Source organism: Rhinatrema bivittatum, chromosome 13, assembly GCF_901001135.1.
Source record: "Rhinatrema bivittatum chromosome 13, aRhiBiv1.1, whole genome shotgun sequence".
NCBI classification, from domain to species: domain Eukaryota; kingdom Metazoa; phylum Chordata; class Amphibia; order Gymnophiona; family Rhinatrematidae; genus Rhinatrema; species Rhinatrema bivittatum.
Genome location: NC_042627.1, coordinates 32,390,316 through 32,413,855, shown reverse-complemented (window position 1 = coordinate 32,413,855; position 23,540 = coordinate 32,390,316). Strand labels below are relative to the sequence as shown.

Sequence of the window (23,540 nt, the reverse complement as noted above, 5' to 3'; positions counted from 1 at the left end):
GCCCCTAGGAAATCTAGAGACTGAGTTGGCAGAAGACTGCATTTTGTGTGGTTTACCACCAATCCCAGGTCTTCCATAAGCTGGACAACTATAGCAGAGGCCTGATCGTTCGTTCTCCTGTAGAGACTTGGCTCTGATAAGCCAACCACCTTAATGGGGTGGATCAATACCCCTGGTTTGCATAATGCTCTGGCCACCATCACCATCATCTTGGTGAAGATCCTTGGGCAGTAACATGCTTGCCTAGCTTAGAGAAGCAAAGCAAATTCTGTTGTGAATCCCATATAGGGATATGAAAATACCATTTTATCTGATCAATGGATGTGAAACGCCCCCCCCCCCCCCCCCTTTTTATTTTTAAACGATCATGGAGCAGAGTGTTTCTATATGGAAATGAGGAACCCTTAGGCACCTGATGACACCCTTGAGGTCTTACGCTGGATAGAAGGCACTGTCCTTCTTGGGAACCACAAAATAAATGCAGTATGCCCCTTTACCTTGTTCCTCCATGGGGACAAACAATGCCTTGAAGACCCTGCAGTTTTTGTCAGCTTGGTCTTTATTGCCTCCCTTTTGCCTGAAGATGAGCACAGAGGCACCATAAAGGTTTACAGAACCGATGAAATCAGGTTTGGGACATACCTTCTTCGAATGATGTACAGTACCCACTGGTCCATTCTGCCTAGAACTGTCATAGGTGTCCACCTAGGAAGACTACCAAGAAAGTGACCCATTGTGTGGGCGACTGGAACCTGCAGCTGCCTAGATATTTTAGCCCCTTGAAAGGGCTGGGACTTTGCCCTCCTGATTTGCCAAGGCATGTATCTGCAATACTTTTTAAGAGTGCTGGTGCCTTGGGCCTCAAGTACGTGCTTGCAGTCTATTCTCTGGGAGTCTCCTAGATTCAAACAGCCTGAGACAGATCCTTTTTCTAATTCCTCTCTCAAAAGGCAGCCTACTTTGAATGACAATTTACAAAGGTGGGCTTTGGATACAGCATCTGCTGCCCAGTTACAGAGCCCAGTAGCCTCTTTGCCGCTATCCCCAAAGTTATAACTCAGGAAGCCATCCTGATGAGGTCTACAAAAGGCCACTATCCTAGCTGTTTCCGCAGAGTCTGGTAGTTGCTGTAACCAGTGTGCTATCACCCACACTGGTCATAATGCTGGAAAGTAGAGCAAATAATTCCTCCCTACGGAAGAGGCATACCATTGGAGGATCACTCCTCAGTCTAGAGAGTCTGTGGAGGCAGATCGATCCAACTCCATTCCCCAAGGGGGAAGTTGAAGATCCTGAATTTCCTGGGGCTGTCCCAGCCCTCTTCTGAGGTTCTCTGTCTTCGGTAGCATGAGATGGCCCAGACAAGGCCAGGAGAGGTTCCATCCCTGGCCTTCACATGGCACAAAATCTGGTGAAATGGCCCCAAAGGATCCTATTGGGGCTCCATTCTGTGGGATTAGGGGAACACTGTCTGCCTCTGGCCTGGCCCTTTGCTTCTGCTTTCCCCCTGAGATCGCTATGGGGAAGGGTGCGAGAGCAGAAGTCCCATGGAGAGGTCATTCGTTAGACATGGTAGCTCCCCAGGATGTTGCTGGTCCTGCTACTGTTCCCCCATTCATCATAGGGAACGGAGACTAGAGCAATGTCTTCCTGTTGTTCGGTGCCCCTATCACATATAGGTCAGAGGAAGCCAGCCAATGTAGCCAACATGCTGAGCACCTGCAATCCTTGTTCATAATCAATGCTGTTCTTTTTTTGACAAAAAAAAAAAAAAAAAATGGCTGCTCTGCTTGGTTTGCTCCTATGGGAGAATAACTCAGCCACAGCTGCTGATAGCGCGATATTCCTAACACCGCAGTTTTGATGAAGGGAGATTTTTTTTTTGACACAGTCGCGGTGACCAGCCTCACAGTGGGAACTGCAGTGCACCACATGGCATAAGCCCTACCACAGGCGCTACTCGGTGCCATGGTCTTCAAGCCATCATTTTAAAATTTGCCCGAGGAAGTCGGCACTACTTTGGCAAACTCAGCTGCTTCCCATTTGAGTTAGCTTCAGCTGCAGCAGTAACAGGAAATCTCTGCCAAGGCTTTGGCGAACCAGCCTACAGGCTAATTTAATGCCAACCCCTCGGCGCAGTGTCATTCCCCTGCAGGGGAAAAAAAGAACTCACCTCCAGAACCAAACCAGGAATTGGGTGCCTCAGACTTCCATACATGGTAGAGGAAAATCCTTTTCATTGGGTCTACTTTCCTCCACCACTTTTTTTTTTTTAAACTGTTAGTAAGCAAGGGAAAAAAAAAAAAGACAAAAGGGGAGGTGGGAGGAAAGGCAAGAGGGAGAATAAGATGGAGAGAGGGTAGTCCCCTACCCTGCCTCCATGGTTCCAATACCCCACAGGGAAATGGGAAGCCCCTACCAGGGCAGCTCCGGCAAGCCCTTAGAGGAACTGGGAACAAGCTCAAGGGAGCTCAACCAAGAGAAAGTAGAGGCATGAGACAAGAAGAATTTCTTCTCCTTTGCTTTGGTTTTTCCTTCTGGGAGCCAACTACTATGAGGCGCAGTAAACCAAGAGGACAGTTGCTCCAGTAGCCTCAATAAGGCTAAGGTCTAACCAACACCCTGGGAGCTGACTCCAGATTTGCCCTCACTAGTCCGCAAACTGCTGGAGATAGAGACTACTGGCAACTACCTAGGGCTCCACCTTCCTTATAGCTGGATGTGATACAAGGGAGAAAGAGAAGGTGTGTCCTCTGTTTCCAGCAGCTGTGAAGGAGGGAAACTCCGTAATGCTTGGTCTACCAGGAGGATAAGAAATTAAGAATAGCCTTCGTTGGCATCCCATTATGGCTATCTAGCACCTGCATTATATGGTCATGAAATCTTAGCCCTAATAAATGTATGTCCACCATTACTTTTTTTTTTTTTTTTCACAACTACTTTCTTTTTATGTAGCCCCATATACAGCGACTACACTCCCTTCTAAAATGTTTGTTGCCTTATAGTCTGGAAGTAAAATGCATTATTCCATGTATCCACACATCCTACCCCACAACTGCCAAGTGAAAAATATATTCCAGAATTCCTCAGAAAATGTAAGAAATAAAAACAGAATATCTTGGTTGGACAAGTCTTCACCCCCCTTGTACTTCTTTAGCAATCCTAAATACTTAAAGCTCTGGTGTAAACAATTACCTTCAAAAGCACACAGCAACTGAATTGCACTGAATTTTTAAATACAAAAGATAAGAAATGTAGTAGTTTCCATTTGTTCTCTCTCTGCTGGGTGGTACATTTCAAAGCATAGACCCAACAATGAACACCAAGGAACTGTCAAAAGAATTCTGGAACAGTGGAAAAGCGCAAATCTGTGAAGTCCTTGAATATTCCTTAGAGCACAGACAAGCTGATTATTAAGAAAGGGAAGATGTATAGCACCATCAAGACCCTCCCTAGATCAGGCCAACCCTCCAGAATGGATGACCAAGCAAGAAAGACTGATAATAGAGGCAACCAAGAAACCAATGGCAACTTTGAAAGAGCTACAGGCTTCCATGGCCTAGACTGGTCCAAGTAAATGCAATGATATCCCAAGCACTCCACAAATGCAGCCCGTATTGTAGGGTGAAAACAGGAAAACCATTACTCCAGAAAGCCCACCTTGAATCCCGTTCGAAGTGATACTGCAGCCATGTAGCAAAAGGACTAATGAAACTACACCAGAATTTTCTGGCCTGAATGTAAAGCATTACATTTGGCAAAAACCAATACAGCACAAACAAACATCAACCCTACTGTGAAGCATTTTTGTGACAGCATCATGATATGGGGATGTTTCTCATCAGTAGGGATTGAGGCACTTGTCAGAACAGAAAAGAAAAAACAAACAATGACTGGAGAAAAGTACAGAAAAGTCCGAGAAAAACCCACTGCCCTCTGCAAGAAAAACAGATGGAAGCAGAGGCAGCTCTTGGGTAGAACCAGCAGGACAGTCACCTGATGCACATGTAAAAAGGGGTGCTGCCACCAACACTCCTTGTGGTGTGTGTTCATGAGCAGCTAAGCATGCAATACCTCAGACCATATAGACCCAGTCCCAGATCTGGACCTTTGGCAAAAAAATCGAGAACATTGCCACCCCTGTGACATGCTCAAAACTCTTGCCAACACTTCCTGTACGCTTATCTTGTGCATCCCAAGATTTGCATGGAGATCGTGCCAGTCCAAGAGTTTTGACGTGTTTGCAGGGCCAGTACGACAGGGAGGATGGTGGCAGCAGCCTAGGCTCCCAACTGTTCTTCTCTAAATAGGTATTTTGCCCAGACAGTAGGCAGGCGGAACTGGCAGATGTATTGTTAGCAACAGGGTGGGGAGGAAGGAAGAGAAAGGAAGAAGGCAGTTGCAGGTTTTGGAGCATGAGGTTTAAAAACAAGGGAGGGAATACTGGGGATGGGGGAGAGCTAAGGCAGCAAATGGGGCAGACACTGGAAGTGGGATGGATCCTGCCCCTGACTTACAGAGAAAGATTGTGTGGATTAACACACTTGTCCCCACGAATCCATACCAAGGACTAGGTATGGGGATTGGCGGGATGCCATGAGGGGGCTGAGACAGTTGAATTAGGTACATAAACTATACTTGTCAGAGCCACGCTGGTGCCATAAATATCAGATGGGCCTGGTATATGAGCAGTTTTTGCATTATTTTGACTATCAGCAGTACATGAAATCTATATTCCAGTTGAGCAGGAAAAGAAAAGTGTCCTGAGAGGACCCAAGCTTGCTGGGAAGAACAGAACAGAACAACATCTATTCACTTTTCTGTTTTCCCTTGGACACAAAGGTCCATTGAGGGATGTCCCCAAAGACTGATGTCTCCTGCTGACTAATGTAGAGACCATTTATGTGGACGAAAGATCTTGCTGACACGATCCGCTAACATCAGTAGGCTGTGTGAAGAATCGCTTAATGATTGCATGCCCATTCCCTTTATTTACCCCTTAGCAGGAAGTCCATGACCCTGTGCCTTCTTGTTTGTTAAAACAGAATATGGCTGATTTCGATTTGAATGAGAATGCTCTTTCCCTTAAGTAGATGGGAGAAAGTCGTTAAGGCATACCTAATCACTCACAATTCCAAAGGCTGATTTGAAACTGCCTTTCTAACAACCAAATCCCGTAAGACCAAAGGACAGTGCCCAAAACTGATAATGGCACCCCAAAACCGCAAAGCATAGAAAGCATTGGTGCTCCAATCGGATGGGAGTATGAAGGTAAGCCTCTGACAGATTCAGGGAGGTCAGAAATTCCCCTAACTGCACTGCCATTATCACAGTGTGCTTCCATGCAAAACTGAGACAACTTCAAATAACTGTTGACCCTCTTGCGATCCAAGATGGGATGAAAAGGAGCCCTCCCCTTCTTGGGCACAACAAAATAAATGGAATATCGCCCCATACTTTGAGACATGGGTACCGAAACCACAGCCCTCAGCCGGAGTAGCTTTTGAAGCAGATGTTACAGAACAAGAAAATACGACTATAATCACACCCATCTCTCTTCCCTACATTGGCTTTCTATTCAATATCACATCCAATTCAAAATCTTAACTTTAATTCACAAACTACTGATAAATCCAGACAAATTGGCTAGGTGCATTCCTTCATATGTATGTGCCCCAAAGAAACTTGAGATCTGCTGATAAAGGGTTACTTGAAGTCCCCACCATCCACCGCGCTCATCTAAGAGAAGTAAGTGACAGAGCCCTCTCCATCGCCGGCCTAAGGTTATGGAACTCCATGCTGAAGCCTTTAAGAATGAATATGGATATGATCTTGTTTTTACTACACATCTTGCACTGGTTTTGTTTTTATTTATTTATTTAGTCCATGATGGATGTTTTATTGTAAACCACCCCAGTCTTCTTTGCCTGAAGAAACTGTATATAAATAATTGTAAATAAGTAAGCACAACTGAAAACATCTTTCTGATTGAGAACTGAAGCATATAAATAACTAGGGGCAGATGAAGGTGCAACAATTCAGCACAAAATGCTGAGAGAAAAGATCAGTAAAGAATGATAGAGGAGAAAAATTGATTTTGGAAACTCTTTTAAACACAAAATAAGATACAAGCTATCAATCAACTTGCAATTCCCATATCCTCCTATACTTTTGGAATAACAGACTGGCCCGATAAAGATCTTAGACAGTTGGACAAAAGAACAAGAAAACTCCATGTCCATCAAGAAGTCTATAAGAATCAGTGTATCCTGAGATTGTTATATTCCAAGAGCTGAAGGCTGCATGGGCCTTATAGAAACAGAATATACATATAGAAGTGTTATTATAGACCTTCGTCAACAGATCCTAATACTTAAAAAATACTGAAGTATGAAAGAAAATGGGGAAAAAAAAAAAAAGTCGGTCTCCATCCTTAAGCGAACAATTGCTTCCGTAAGTGGAAGAAATAAGTGAGAATCTACCAGCACTTGAAGAGAAAGAAGCAACAGATTTTGCAAAACAAGAGAAAAAAAATTCTTTAAAGAATCTGTCCAGCAAAGAAGGAAAATCAAGTGGCAAAAGCATAATTTTAATCGGGAAATACAGAGTTGCTTCAGAAACCTCACATGGATGAAAATCTGTTTCAGGAATGGCTAAAGAGAGCTGAGCTTAAACCTGAAGAGAAGAGAGTGATGACTGCAGCTAGTAGACTCTGGACAAGATGGTTTACAGTCAACATAGAAAAAAAAATACAACAGAAAAATGCAGATTCTGCAAAACAAACTAGAAACAGTTAACACACATCACTGGACATCAAGTGTGATGTCAGAAGGTCTGTTTGCGGAAAGGCATAAAAATGGCACGGCTCATGTAAAACACTAACATCACTACCAGAAAAGCACTGGGATCACATTAAGAGAGATCTTCAGACAATGAAGAAGATGTGATAACTTGAAACATTCCTATTCCAACAGATAAAAAGCTTGATGCAGAAAACCAGATATGGTGAAGGAGAAAAGCAGCATGGCAGATAGAAGTGTCAACTATTCTGTGGATCATATGGAGAAAGAAGATCCTCAAGAAATGTTGCAAAGACCAAGAAAATGTGACAGAAAGATACAGAAATTGTTCCAGTTTATTTGATGCCACTGGCCTAATTAAAAACTTTCCAGTCACATCTAGACATGTTACTTAAGCATATAGCACCTCTATGAACTCCAGAAGAAAATTCTGGCAAAATACAGGTATTAAGAAGGACATTAGCAATAAATCTGAGAGATCAGACTAAACATACCCTGGCTTACATGTGAGGTTCATTCCTGTCATGGTAAGTGCAAAATTAACCCATTGGCAGACATTACCCTGAGTGAAACAGCAAACAAGCTAGAATTCTGCACAAGTCTTATTGGTGAGCATTAGAAAAGTACATAGGGCCCTGGTTCAATTTTACATTCCGAGAAATCTCACTACAGCTTCCATGAGACAAAGAGAGAAAGAATGTGTAAAAAGAGTGCACAACCACAGTCCTGATTATCACAAACAAGGTCTGGTTTTCAGGGTTACCAGGCTACACAAATTAGTTTCTCAAACCAAAATATCTTTCATGAATATTCATTATAGCTATCCTGAAAACCAGACTTACTTGAAGCCCTCAAGTGCAGCAAAAATAAATAAAAAGTAAAAAAAAAAAAAAAGTAAATCCACACCTGCATTAAAACACCTCCAAAATAAATTTTCCCATTACCCACACAAGGAAAATCTCAACTTACATTATGATTGGCTGTTAATTGGATGATTTTACCCTATGACTGATATGGAGGGGCATGTTTTCATTTTATTTCTCTCTGGAATTTATCAGTGTTATTACAACAAACAAAAACAGAAGAAAAATCAGTGGAAGTTCTTTCACTGATTTATTATAATAAACCCTGAAATTCCTAGGAAAAAAAACCAAACTAAAAATGAAAGTCCCTACTGGCATGCTAGCTAAACTGGACAATCAAGATTAAAATATTTCAGTAGCAGCTTCTGTTTTGTACAATATTTGAAGAGCAAGAATTGAGACAGTGTAGGTATTTATTTCATTTTGACTGCAATAGTCTTAACAGAGAGCAAACCCTGATTAAAAGGTTATCAAGTGAAACATTTTCATTTTTTTGGATGCTGCATCTTTTTTCTCTTTTCCCTTCCCCCCATCCCCCCTTTGCCAGTTTCTATTATCACTTTCTCTTTCTGTCTCTTCACAACATGCCCAGGTGGCTCAAGCAATCTGAGGGCTGACAAAATGTCACCTTCAAGATGCACCCAGGAAAGATTGCCACAGTAGCAGCAACTGTTTTCTCTTCTGCTCTAGTCCTGAGCATACCAACTTTTTTTTTTTTAATTATTATTATTTTAGATTTAGTTTATGCCTTTTCATTAGAAACTCAAGGCAAATTACATCAAGATACAGTAGGTATTTCCCTGTCCCCAGAGGGCTAACAATCTAAAAGGTCTCACTTACTAAGCATTTTTCTCATAGACATGGAATGGGAGAAACGCCTTAGTTAATCAGGTCCTGAGACAACAGAGAGGGGACGTGATTTGCCCAAGGTCACAAGGGGTGGAAGTAGAATTTAATCCCTGGCTTCTTCAGTTCTCTACACCACAGCACAGCATGCAACAGCGTAAACCATAAGATCATTCCTACAGTGATTGTTTTTAGAGTAATCTTGGAACTGAATTACCTTTTAAAGTTCTGTGGCTGAAATTTAGCAAATAAGAGTACAACAAAGGTTTTAAAAATTTGCACCCTTAACTGAACAATTTTTTAAAACTTGTGTTGTGCTCTTATCTGCAATAAACCAACTAGGTTAAATTTTAGCCTTCATATCATTTTATTAGAGAAAAATATCTTATATAAACATGGTGAAAGTAAAGCTCTTCTATGAATAATTTTACAATAAACCTACTTAACAAGGCTTCATAAAGTGAATTAAATCTTAGCATATATATGACTGCAGTGGTAATCATAAGCCTTGCTGAAAACTTTTTTTTTTTTTTTTTTTTATTATTAGCAAACCCCCCCCCCCCCCACCAAAAAAAAAAAACCACAGGAAAATGCCTTGAAATGGATTTTGTCTATCATTTATATTTATAAGTGAGTTGTATTCCCTCCTTATGGATGGAGTCATTACTCATGGTTCCAAAAACAAGGAAAGAAATGTATCTAATAGCTCTTGGAAGTTTATATAATAGCTGTTCAAATAAAGTTTTGTGTTTTTTGGTTTGTTTTTTTTAGATCAAGCATATGATAGTTACTAAGGACACACAAAAAAAAAAAAAAAAAAACCTACAAATATACTGGGACAGGAATGTCATAATAAAACTATCCACACACTAACATTAGTAGAGCAATTTGATTTAGTTTTGATGCAACTGATAACATACACTGTATTATCACTGCAAGCCCACTTAGGCAGCAGAACCTTTTATTCTTGTGCATGCTAACCTGTTTTTACTATAAGAAAAACTGCAAAAAGTAAGTTTATATTAAGAGCCACATGTCTTTGGGGAAAAAAATGCTTAGTACATCTGGCCTTAAGTGTGACAGTGCATGTAGTTACCACATAATGGTGATATGTAATGGCTGAATTTAAGACCCATGATTGTAGAGTTCCAGAGTATTGGGGCATGCAATGACTATCCTGAAGTTGGGAGGAAATACAGAAGTAGGGCAAAAAAATCATCAGGTAATTAAAAATGAAAGCTCATGGTACCAGACCCCAGGAATGGTTCTGGTACCCCTCCAAAAAAACCAAGAAAAAACCAGGGGATCTTAATTGCTGCCAGTTTTAAATATATTGTAACAACATACTTTCAATTAATTAACCACACACAAAAATGCTAGTTCAGATAAACTATTTCAAATTTACACAATTATTTCACTACATATCATAATCAGAAATCTAACAGCACAGACCGTCCTCACATTCACTTCAAGACGAGTTCAACTTCCCATAGAAATATATGTAAACAGTTTAACTAGCGGATTTCCTGAAGCATAACAAGTAAAAAAAAAAAAATAAATAAATAAATAAATAAATGTAAAAATCAAGCATGACTGAAGCATTCTAAGCAGCAAATAAAATGAGCATTTTGTACCAGAATAAAACTGCATTTCAAAACTACTTTCAAAGAAGTCGGTTGAAAAGTAATATTGACTACAATCATTTTGGCAACAGTGTCACACAGTCCGTTAGGAATTTCTTCATAGGAAACAGCTTTCCTTCAACAAAATAATCATTACTTACACCACATGCTCCGGTTCTTGCAGTTCTCCACTCATCTCTGCACTTTCTGCCTCATAATTCATGTCATCAGGTGGCAACTTCTGTAATCAAAACAGAAATTAAGGAGTGGCAACTCGCAAGTGATTTCTTCCTACTTTATGGCCGCCTGAAAGTTTTCACATTCTTAGAAGGCAAGCAGCACCCACAGAACACTGGGAATTGATGTTTCTGGGACAGCATTATAATTTACTCACCCGCACTCGCATACTACAACTCCCAGGAGTCAATGCTGCTCCCAACAAGCAATTTGGTCAACCACCACCTACCCCAGAGAAAAATCAGCAGAGCGGCTTCTCTAAGAAACAATGGCAGTGACATCACTCACTCTTCAAGAAGGAATGCTATTTTCAGACCCCCTATTCATTATCAACAGCACTCAATATGTAACTAAACCTCCATTATAAACTGCATAGCAGAGAACAATGCGACGGATAGCAGCTTTTGCAATCTTAGTAGTTCTGGGCCGACGGCGTTTTCTTCTTTTTGTTAAGCTGCTCTACTCAGCTACACACGACTAGGATTCAGTAAGCTCCTCCAGTGCATCAATGATATCCTGGCCTGTTGGGCAAAGATATGAGGTATTCCAGGGCTTGATGGGGAATCTTCACCTCCAATAGGAGCTCTAGCACCATTACAAATCTGTGCAGCTGCCAGCCCCACCAAAGGCCCCAAAGTTGAAGTTGTGCAAGAAGTCTCCACTCTCCAACCCCAACCTGCAGGAGAAAGTTTCAGCCGTGCTAGTGCATGGGTATTGGGCACCTCCAGAGGAACCTTACAGCTTTGCTCCTTCCTCCCACTCCTACCCATGGCCCTCCCACACACAATCAAGTCTATTATAAATGCATAGTTTTTAAACATGAATGAGGACATTCAAAGTACAGTCTAAAGTAAAAATATCACTGACAACATGTATGTTATGTTATATTTGAATGCCTTGCTAGTCTTATGGGTGTGAGCTGGACCCTCAAAGCCATGAGTAAATGGAATTACAATACTATAAAGCTACCATACTAAAGTAGCACTCAATATGAAAACACAATACTGCAGATAATACATCAAGCCTTAAAATTCCAATACATCACCCATACAGAAAAGCGAACAAGCCAAGCCAAAACTACACAGAAACTACAAGCTAGCAGAATACTTTACCTCAGTCACACACATAGAAGATAGACACTTAACAAATACAGATCAAAGAAACCATAAATGAAACTACAACAAACCAGACTCTATGCAGTGCAGCAATGGGAAAACAAACATCCATTCCTCATAATACATGAAATATATATAAAAACATACTAATATGAAAAATATTTCTAAACAGCTGACAAAATTACAAATTAAAATGTTTTAAGCTTTTCTAAAACCAATAAAATATTTCAAAAAGCAAAACATAAGACCCAATTATTAAAACTAAAGAGAATTAAAAAAAAAAACCCTTGCTTTCCATAACTAGAAACATTTCAATTCTAGTTGCCCTGAACATGTAGTTGATTAGTAATGGGGGAGGGGGAAACGGACAGTGCACAAACTTTCTCCTCACCCCTTCCAATCACATCCTTCTATCCCCCACCCCGGTAATCTCCCCTCCCTACGCATACTGCATAAGCATCAGTCATCCAGTGGGGCCCATGGGACGTCTCCTCTTTATTTAGGACTAACTGGTACTTGGGCTTTTCCTTTCTTCGGTTCCGCGGGCCCAAGAGGCACGGCCTCCTTTTTCTCCGCCCCTCTCTCCCCCCCCCGCGGCTCGACACTGCTCCGTTCCTGCTCCGCAGGTGCCGGCTACCGCGGCAACGGTATCTCCTTCATCCTGCCGGAGCGGGTCCAAGACATCACTTTTCCCGGCCCGGGCCGGCGGGATGAAAGAAATGCCATCGGGAGCCGCCCCCGGGACTATGGCGCTACAAGCGGTCGCCTAATCCTCTAATGCTTCTAGCGGCCCTGTGCAGGAGGCGGACCGGGAAAGTGTGTGTGTTTGCGGGGCAGCGGGCGTGGAGAGACTCTTCCGAAAACAGCAGCGTCCAAACAAGCAACAAAGCCGCGCACCTTGCAGGTTTGCTCCATGGCGCACGTTTTCACCCCCGCTGGGTAACCATGCTGCTCCGCCAGCTGTTCCACTGTACGCGAGCCCGTGTCTCGAGCACCGCTGCTGATTGACAGCTGCCTGGGGACACCCCTCCCGTTAGCTGCGTCACTTCTTGTTTCCCTGTGCTGACGGTCTTTTGAGGAAGCGTGGACCGGGTACAGACCTTTTGCAGGAGCTTTTCGCAGCATGCAATTACTCTTCACAGTATTGCTTTGTTAATAAGTCTGCAGTACCTTCTTTCCTTGTCTTCTTAGTAATAGAAGGTCGGAGACTAGCGCAGGAGGCAATAACAAGGCGTCTCGTTCGCGAAAGTTTACAAGCATGCAGGCAGAACCCCGTTTCATGGCTGTGCCCTTCAGGAATCTGAGAGAGAAAGAAGGGGAGGGGGAACCAGCAGTTTTTTCATGCTTTCAAAACTGTGACAAAATAGTGTGGATATCTTGGTAGTCCACTTTAGTCAAAAAATTGTAAATAATTGTTATCGTCGTTTATTTAGCTTACGCTCTTCCAACGAAATGAGTTCAGAGCCTGTTAAAGCGGCGGTTCTACAAATCCCATCAAAACAAAGCAAAAAAGCGGTAATTACAATGAACAGGAAGTAAACATGGTAAAGAGAATAGGTGGAGGCCTAATGTTCAGTTACAATAAGACAGGTTGGCATGATGAAGGAACTGTTAGTCTGACTTCAGTGGTGAGTAAATTAATAGAATCGTTACTAAAATAGAGGATAGTGTGGTTACTGGAATCTATTGGATTACAAGACCTGAGGCAGCATGGTTAGTCTGTCAGACAAATCTGATGATTTCTTTGATGAGGTGACCAGTTAGAGTGCAGTAGAGTATGCTTGGAATTCAGTAAGGCCTTGCACATGATTCCACATAGGAAACATAAACAAACTGAGCACTGTAGGTATGGGCCCTAAAGAGACGTAAAGGTTAGAAATTGGTTGAGTGATAGGTTCCCTGTGCTGACAAAGGGTAGAGTTAAACCGACCACGCCAAGGAAAGGATAGTTACCAGGGATCAGTCCTTGGTCCATTTCTGTTCAACATTGAAGGGTGGCCGATGTAATGCTGGTTTTTAAAAAGAATTCCAGATGTGATTTTGGAAACTACAGACCAGTGAGCCTGACATCAGCTGGGAAAAATTGTCGAAAGTATTCTAAAGAAAATTACTGAACATAGAGATCGACATAGTTTAATGGGACAAAGTCAACTTGGACTTAGCCAAGGGAAATCTTGCCTCACCAATTTGCTACATTTTTTTGAAGCTGTGAATAAACATGGATAAAGGTGGGCCAGCTGATTTAGTGTCTGGATTTTCAAAAAGCTTTAGACAAAGTATTTCATGAGAGACTTGAGGAAATTAAAAAGTCTTGGGATAGGAGGCAATTCTCTGCTGTGGATTGAGAACTGGTTAAAAGATACAATCCAGAATTCATTATAAAGTATTATCTCTAATTTTCAGTATCAACAATATTAACTCATGTTTATTATGAGTGACAATTCAACACTACACAGCACAGAGAGACCTAAGATCACAAAACAAAGGACTTCTAATGGTGCCTTCTACTCTGAACACACACCTAATGCAAATAAGAGACCAAATGTTTTTCATAGCAGACCCCAAGTTTTGGAACTCACTTCCAGAGTCAGAAAGAAAGAGTTTCAACCGTGAACTGAAACATGGCTCTTTAGAAATGCTTATGACATACCATAAAATACAAATATGTGGATAGCTGCTACATCAGTACCAGAGATAATGTTAGTGGAGCGAGCAATAAGGAATGAATGATATGAAGTGTATTATTAGTAGAATTGGAACTTGTATTTACTGTTAGGCTGACCAAACAAATGTATGAATATGAACTAGATTATATAGAAGCTAGCGTGATATCCTAGAATATTTATGATCATGAACTAGAATATGTATATGACATAGTGTTGAACTAGAAGGTGAATGTTTGTTTATTTATTTATTTAACAGCTTTTCTATACTGTTGTTAAGTAGTACCATCACAACTGTTTACATTTCCAACACAACAGCGTGATAAACATAATAAATATTAATAGTCAAATAATAAAATACATCCAATAACTACTTAAAAATAGTATAAAATCAAAAGGTTAAATTATAAAAGAAACCTAAAAGCATAAGACAACACTAAAAAGTATAGAATGCACATAAATACTAAAATCCTAAATATGTTGACACACAGTATGTGATCGTTGGCCATGAATATGGGTATTGTAAACTGTTGTGATCTTCTTTTGGAACAACGGTATATAAAATGTCTAAATAAATATATAAATACGTTGGAAAACAGAGAGTAGAGCTAAATGGTCAAATTTCTCAGTGGAGAAAGGTGAATAGTGGAATGCTCTAGGGATCTGTACTAGGATCGCTGCTTTTTAACATATTCATAAATGACCTAGATATGGGAATAACCAGTGAGGTGATCAAATTTGCTGATGATACAAATTATTCAAAATTGTTGAATCTCAAGAGGATTGTGAGAAATTGCAAGAGGACCTTGCAAAACTGGGAGACTGGGCATCCAAATGACAGTTGACATTTAATGTGGACAAGTGCCAGGTGATGCATGTATGGAAGAGCAACCCAAATTATAACTACACAATGCAAGGTTCCACTTTTCCACCCAGGAAAAGGATCTAGCCATCATCATGGGAAATATGTTGAAATCCTCTGCTTAGTGTGTAGCAGTAGCCAAGAAAGCAAATAGAATGCGAAAGGAATGGAGAATAAAACAGAGAGTATCATAATACCTCTGTATTACGCCATGATTCGACCACACCTTGAGTATTGTGTGCAGTTCTGGTCACTGCATCTCAAAAAAGACATAGCAGAATTAGAAAAGGTACAGAGAAGGGTGACAAAAATGATAAAGGGGATGGAACGATTCCCCTGTGAGGAAAGGCTAAAGAGGTTAGGGCTCTTCAGTTTGGAGAAGAAAGGGCTGAGGGGAAATATAATAGAGGTCTATAAAATAATGAGTGGCGTGGAACAGGTAAATACAAATCAGGTTTTACTTTTCAAAAAGTACAAAGACTAGGGGACAATCAGTGACGTTACTAGGTGATTGTTATAAATCTGCTGCTCAGAGTTAACAATCTGTTATTGAGCTCCTCCTGTAGAGGGAGGAGTTAGCAATCTGTATCAATCTCCTTATGCTAGGAGTGGCAATCTGTTAGAAATCTGCTCCTCAGGGAGGCGGAGTTAGAATCTGTAATAAATCACCCCGCCAAAGGGAGGAGTTGGCAATCTGTTATAAGTCCACCAGGGAGTTAGCAATCTGTTATGGATCACACTGCCAAGGGGAAGAGCTAACAATTGTAATACTCCATAGGCGGAGTTAATGATCTGTGGTGGGTTGGCTTTCCACAGAGTGGCAGTCTGTATAATACCGCTCTAGTAGTGTAAGGAAAGAACACTTAAGATAAATTGGTGAATCCCTGGGCCCGATGGCAGATGACAGCGCCCCCAGGAGGATATCCTGAGAGGGACCACCGGCTAGGCTGGAGTATGGAGACAAACACAGATAGTTCTTTATTAGACAGGAAGTAGAACCACCAGAGGTGGCAGTAGTGAGCTGATGTGCCCGGCAGGGCTGAAGTCCCTCAGATACCGAAATTGCGGTCTCTGGGTTGCTGAGCTGTAGAGAGAGACTATAGGTAGTGAGTAGACAGCGAATGCTGGATACATAACCAGTAGTAGATGATACACTCACAATTGTAGATATCTGTAATGGCTTTTATGCAACAGAGAGTCTTCAGTATATTCAGGTACAGGAGCCGTAGGCGAGTACTGGTTCCTATATGCAGTCTGGAATGAGAACTCACAATATCTGTGTATGAGATGGCTTCTGGAATAGTAGAGAGTCTTTGGAGGATTTTAGGAACATAGGCCATCGTGGAGCGAGTACTGGTTCCTATCTGCAATATGAAATAGTAGTGCACCAGATATAGGTATGCGATAGCTTCTGATATAGAAGAGAGTTGAGAAGGGATTTAGGAACATGGGCCCTCGTGGAGCGAGTACCGGTTCCTATCTGCAATCTGCAATAATGACTCACGATCTCCGTACCTGTGCTAACGTCTTAGACAGAAGGGAGTCTTCGGAGATTAGGAACATAGGCCCTCGTGGAGCGAGTACCAGTTCCTATCTGTAATAGAACTCACAGTATTCATGTCTGCGATCGCTTCCAGGTAGTAAGAAGTCTTCTGAGCATTCAGGGACGTAGGCCCTCGAGGAGCGAGTACCGGATCACATCTTAGCAATCTGAAATCAAGAAGAGAGAGCGGGGCCCCTGAGGAGCGGGTACCCCTAGGTAAGTTTGTGGAGGCAGAGCAGCGGAGAAAGAATTCCCCTTGCTAACTCGATTCGTAGTTGCAAGCAAAGACCTTTTAAGTTGGAAGCGGATGACGTCACCATGGGGGGACGCCCCCAAGGTTCGCGCCCTAGCCGGTACAAACTCTGGCGCGCGCGCCCTTACGTCATCAGGAACATGACGGATCTGCAGTGTCAGGCCAGCCCAGGGATTCCAGGGAGAAGCGGCGAGGAGAAGCCACGGCAGCATCTGTCCGTCAGACCCGAAGGGAGTCGCCACTAAGGTAGAGAGGGTGGAGCGAGGGCGAGAACAGGCACGAACGCAACAGTGATACAAATAGGAAAAAATTTTTTTTTACTCAACACATAATTAAACTCTGGAGTTTGTTATCAGAAGATGTGGTGAAAACTGTTAGCATAGTTGGATTTAAAAAGATTTAGAAACATTCCTGGAAGAAAGGTCCATAAACAATTATTAAGATGGACTTGGGGGAAATCCACTGCTTATCCCTGGGATAAGCAGCATGGAATCTATTGACCTTTTGGGATCCTGTCAGGTACTTGTGACCTGGATTGGCCACTTGTAAACAGGATACTGAGTTTGATGGACCTTTGATCTGACCTAGTATTGCAAATCTTATATATAGAGAGAGATAGGTAGATAGATATAATTAGGTCCATATTCAGCAGCAGTTAAATTTTGATTTGACTGAACAAATAGCAGAATTTGAAAATGCCACTGTGCTGACTGGCTCTGATATAGCTGGATAACTGCTTGGGGGCAGGGCAGAGATATTCCAGGGTGGAATTGGTTGTCCAGCTAAATTAGCTGAATAAATGCCAATGTTCAGAGTTATCATCCAGCTAACACTGCCCTTCTCCAATCCTGTGACACCACTCCTGTTTCCAAGGATCTATAGAACAGATCTTTCAACGGACTCGCCAGCACCTCTCTGAGCTTCTTGAATATCTGGGATGTATTTCATCCGACCCCATAGACTTGTCCACTTCAAGTTTCACTAGTACCTCCCACACCCTCACTTCAATGAATGGAGCAGCATCTAACTCATCCGCTTCACAAAAATGGTAGCAGGAAAGTGCCAGGAAACTACAAGTCAGTTAGCCTTACCTTCGTGGTGGGAAAACTAATTGATACACTTCTGGAGGAAAGGATAGGGAACTATCTCCATTGCAGTGGATTGCATGATCTGAGTCAACATGGTTTTATCAGGGAAGATCTTGCAGACAAATTCGAATGACATTTTTTGTTTGGGTGACTAGAGAGTTAGATCAAGGAAGGACACATAGGCTCATGAACAAATTGAAAATCATTGGAATGGGTTCTTTGTGGATGACATTAAAATCTGCAACAAGAGTAGAAACACCTGAAATAATAGAGAACATGAGAAGTGGTCAAAAGTTTGGCAGTTGGGATAAAGTGCAAAGTCATGCATTCGTAGTGCAGAAATCCAAAGGAACTGTACATGCTGAGGGGAAAAGGTCAGATGCACACGGAGCAGGAGAGAGACCCCAGGGTGATAGTATCTGATGCAATGTGAGAAGGCAATGGCGAAGGTCAGAGGGTTGCTGGGCTGCTTAGAGAGTGACATAACCAGGAGAAAAAAGGAGGTAATAATTCCCCTTTGCAGATCATTGGTAAGGCTTCATCTGGAGTACTGTGTTCAGTTCAGGATACCATGTCTCAAAAAGGATAAAATATATAAGGAACCTGTATCTTGCCCAAGTAGCAAAATCAAACAATCAAAATTGGATAAAACATTAGCAAGGTGTAAACGGCAAAAACTTATAACAAACCAATAATACCAAGAAACATACGGGTGTCAGCAAGCCGGAAAAGCAATGTGAGACCTCTCTTAATAGGAGGTATCCCAGTCTTCTACCGGTTAAGAGGGAGGGATTTTATAAGATATTTTTGGCATGTAATGGGGATACACGCGTAGCGTGCGCCACTGGTGTAGCCAGGGGTAGGCCTGAGTGGACTGTGGCCCACCCACTTTGGGCTCAGGCCTACCCAATCAGCGTTGCCTGGCGGCCCAAGAAAAAGCTGTGTCACAGGGCTGCAGCGGTCATGCTGGCCAAGAGGAGGAAGAGACCGTCGTGGACGCCAGGGAACCCCCAATCCCACCAGCAGCCGAAAAGAGGAAGAGTCCAGGCAGCCAAGAAATGGAGCAGGCCCGTGAGGCCACCTGTGGACTATCTCACCGGTGGCCAAGAAGAGCAAGAGGCCAGGTGGCTGAGAAGTGGAGCAGGCCCGTAGGCCACCGGTGGACCTATCCCACCGATGGCTGAGAAGAGAAGGAGGCCAGGTGAACCCCATCTCACTGGCGGCCGAGAAGAGAAGGAGGCCTGTCAGCCGAAAAGTGGACCAGGCCCGCAATGCCACCGCTGAACCCCATCTCACTGGCGGCTGAAGTGGAGGAGACCCACGAGGCCATTGGTGGATAAATCCCACTGACCGAGAAGAGGAGTAGGACTGGGAGGCTGGCGGTTGAAGAAAAAAAAAAAATCTCACATCCATTCTCCTGCTCCCTCACGGGTGCCAGCCCTGCAGCATTCAAAACACGTGCAGCCAGTAAGTGTTCTATGCTGATCTTGTGTATCGCAAGATTAGCATAGAGAATTTGCTAGCCCTGCAAGTTTTTGAATGCCACAGGCAGGCACATGAGGAGCAGCAGCAGAAGAGGCTCCCCATTTTCCCTGTGTTTTGTGTTTGTGTGTGTATGTGAATGATAGCCTGCCGGGGCAGGGGGGTGAATGGGAGCCTGCCTAGGTATGAATGTGTATGTGCATGGGAGCCTGCCTTAGGGTGTGTGAATGGTAACCTGCCTAGGGGTAAGAGGGTATGTGTGTGTGTGTGTGATTGGTAGCCTGTCAGAAAGCCAGTTCACGTGTACCCTTTAAAAGCCACCGTATGTAAATCTTTTTTTCAGTGTTTTCAGTATTTTAAATAAAATACCTCAATTGATTTCTACTGCATCCACCTATCTGACATCAGTTGATGTTTCATCTGCAACAACTGCTTCAGGAGCAAAGTAGAGTGAAAGTACTTATCTTTCCAAACTGTGCTCGCTACGGATGGATGCCAGCAATTCAGCTTGTGTCAAGTTAGCCTCCGTTGCCCACCCCCAAGCTAGCTGGCTAAATAGTGGCTGCTGAATATACAGTAGCTGCTACTTAGCCAGTTAGGTCTGACTTAACCGACTATGTGCCATTTCAATATTGGCCCCGAATATTATTTATTGGGCAGACTGTTGGAAAAAAATGAGAAATTTCATTGACCAACATTTAATTGATTTCTTATCTGTTATGGCTATCTCTGTCAATGAACAGTAAAGAGTTGTAATAATATTTATTAATGTGCTGCAGAATGTGTGGGATACTAATAGCTACCAGAATATATCTGGGATGTTGTCAGGGCCGGTGCATCCCATTATGCAAACTAGGCGGTCGTTTAGAGCACCAGCCATTAGGGGGTGCCGAAGAGCAGCCAGGTGCGGCCATGAGCGAGACCTATCCTGCTCATGGCAAAGAGAAGTAGAGATTCAGCAGAATGCAAGCAGCACCCATCCTGCTCGTGGTCCAGAGAAGCACACACTCGGCAGGCACCAATGAGATACGAGTCAGGGCCAAGACCAGGGGGTGTGTCGAGGGGAGGCGGGCACAACTGGGGGGGGGGGGGGGCAAGCACAAGGCAGAAGATTCAACTTGGGTGCCTAATACCCTTGCACCGGTCCTGGTTGTAATGTGCCTCATAGCATTGTGTTTGACTGTTTATACATTGATTTCTGAGTTTGTGTGAAACACTAGGAGAGCAGCTATGGACCATGATGCTCATTCAGTGTGCCCAGTTTCCTTTGGGGAGTATAGCCATTGACCCCAAGTTGCTGTCTAGCTTTCCATGATTTGCTTTCTAGAACTCTGTGTTTCCATTTCTGTCTTAATCACTTTCCTTGAGAGCCCATTTCTGGCACCCAGCATCATTTCACTGAACATAGTTACATGGTAACATAATAAGTGCTAGCTGAGAAACACCATTGTGCCCCTCCAGTCTGTCCAATTATATTGTCCTCTCTGCTAAGGATACGTCCCATCTGCTAGCCATAGAATGTGAGCACCTGCCTGATTTTGCCTTCTCCCGGACAGCCTTTTTGTCTTTCTCTTTTATAATCCACCCTCTTGGGCAGATAAGCATATACGTTTCCTGCTTAGTTCCCACCACTTTTACCATGCCTACACAAAGTTGCTCTTTAGTCCACCTCCTTGACTAATTCTACCTCTCAGGGATTGACAAGGCCCACTGGTTGTACTGGGAACAGAAGGCACGCCAGGCTCAGGCCATCTTCCTCTGCCTTCTCTGTACCCCAGGGATAGAAAAAAAAGTCATTCCTCCTGCTCTGTTGGCTTCATCAGGAGCTGCTCGCCCCTGTGGCTGAAGTTGGTCCTATGAGACCGTGGAGCCATTTTGATGATGTCCCTGCAAATTCCTGGAAGTGAAAACTATGCATGGAAAGTATGTGCATAACATTTGCATGCATAAAATGTATGCACATATTTGCACACATACATGCATAATTTATGGGGTCCAGATGCATAATTTCTAAAACACATGTGTAACTTTAGGAACACTAACATATGCATGTATGTTCCCACTTAGGCACACTATTGACAATTACTCTCATTTTGACAAGTTGTTAATATCAAAGCAATGTACTTGCAAACTTATCCTTAAGTGCAGAGCTAGCATGTACTATGGTTTAAAGGTTAATTACTTTTTATTAAATCTTGAAAGAGTAATCTTCATACCTATTACTTCCTCCCTTTTCTACCTGCTAGCAATGGAAATGTTTCTGTTGAGTATAATTAATCTTAAATTATACATGATGGAGAAAGTGCTTGATATGAATGGTTTGCCCACAGCCCACAAATAAAATTAGCTGAAAGTTTATTCCTAACCTAGAGCTAAGTTATAAAAATGTTCCATTTTACCAGACAGAATGCTGTGGTTTATGCAGACCATTATAAAATGTGTTGTTGGTACAATAACTCTGGTGGCCTGGGAATGCAAACTCCTGAGTTTTATTTCTCTAACTAATTCTCTACAAGGCCTTGTTAGTTTTGAAGCTCTCTATTGTTAACGTTCTGAGTTTTATTTTGACAAAGCCTTCAAAAACTTGGCATAGTTTATTCAGTCCCTCCCTTTGAGGGGGCCTTGGAATACTCCCTAGCTGGTGTGCATCCTCCTCCGGGATGTTTTGGGGAATTTAAGCTTTTCTTGGTAGGAGCCTTGCTGGACACCTGGGCCTTTCCTGGATTCAGGGAATGGGGAACCTTGGGTTTGGGATACCCAGGGATAGGGAAGATACCCATCTGAGGTGGTGACCTGCAGCAAGGCGTAACTCTGGTGTTATCCTTAGTTAAGGAAAGAGACTATTAAGTTAGACATCCAGGAGGAAGATTGTTTGGCTGCCCATTCCTACCTGCAGTGAAGAAAAGTAAGAGAACCTATTTCCAAGGATTCCTCCCATACAGGATTCAAAGGAGAGTTTGAGACTGAGATAAATCCAAAGAGAGGAAGAAACTGCTAATAGAGGATACCAATCCGGAGTCTTCAGCCCCTGGGGAGAGAGAAAAATTACTCTCTGTGCAAGGACAGGATTTTTGGCCAGCCCGTGGAAGGGATCTCCATCTCATTAAAACCAGGAGGTTGATAGGATCCCTTGCCTACTTAGATTCCTGCACAGATAGAGATGAAAATTGTTACTGAGAGAAGGAAGACTGTGGTGCTGGAAACATATTTATTGTGCCTTCTGCAACTATCTTATTCAGTAAATTTAAGTTTGGACACTAACTCAGTGCATCCAGCATCCTTATTTGGGCACGCAGCACTCGCAGAGGGATAACGAAAAGGATGTCAGCCACCCCTGCACTGGGCCACCAAACGGATCCACATCCTGGGAAGATGGGTATAGAAGAGATCAAGTCAGGGTTCTTGCCTCCAAGAACTTACAAATACTTTTATAGCCCCACCCATGCAGGATAGACACACCGGGATAGGGTTACATAAGAATAAGGATCAGGTAAGAAAAAAATATTATGAGGGTTTAAGTGTGAGCAAAACCAGATTTTAAGTTTTGAATGGCAAGAGGGTGTTAGTTGAAAAACAGTAAAGCCAATGAAATAAAAAAAATATGAACATATAAGGATGCACAGATGTGGTTTGGGTTTACCGGTATGAAGTGGTGCTTGGAGAAAAAGAGACAATAAAATGGCAGGTTTTGGGATACTGTGGAAGGGAATGAGCAAAGGTTGGAAGACTTAAGGATAATCCTGAAATGGGCTCTGAATGTGATTGTGAAGTATGAGAAAAATGTAGAAGGAGGAAGCCAAGCCTGGAGTGACCTTCAGCACATCCCTGTACTTTGTGTGTCCTGGTATGACCAGCTCTACAGTAATTGCATAGTTGTAATAATATTGTGCCTTCTTGTGCCTCTGGTAGAGCGAAACCAGCGCTAGTTAGTTGTGTAGACATTGCACAAATGTCTCATGGAATGAAGAACGGTATTAAGGGACCTCTGTCGTGATTTGTTTTGTCTCTTCTGTTATAGTTCAAGTGCCGAGAGTCATCCATTTATGCCATGCTATTTGGCGTGTTTGTGATATGGATAAATGTTTATTAGGCGGTGCATTGAGAACAATACCAGTCTCATTTCCTTGGATGAGACCTGTACTTAGAAGTTCCCAAAGGCCAGCTCC

The 23,540-nt window shown here is 42.6% G+C and overlaps 1 protein-coding gene across 7 annotated transcripts in view; it reads right to left on the bottom strand.

The window, feature by feature from the left end:
* Positions 1 to 12,623, bottom strand: part of BNIP2 (BCL2 interacting protein 2) — a 107,158-nt gene extending 94,535 nt beyond the window's left edge. For 6 of the 7 annotated variants that reach the window (XM_029574395.1, XM_029574396.1, XM_029574397.1 and 3 more), the window contains exons 1-2: positions 12,381 to 12,623; positions 10,293 to 10,372 (exon numbers count right to left, since the gene is read on the bottom strand). In XM_029574395.1, coding sequence (XP_029430255.1) covers positions 10,293 to 10,372; positions 12,381 to 12,608 — 308 coding nt within the window. In that variant the 5' untranslated portion in view covers positions 12,609 to 12,623. Of the gene's footprint in view, positions 1 to 10,292; positions 10,373 to 10,724; positions 10,746 to 12,380 lie in introns of those variants that run through there. The other variant, XM_029574401.1, reaches the window with a different exon arrangement.
* Between the last annotated feature and the right edge of the window lie 10,917 nt (positions 12,624 to 23,540).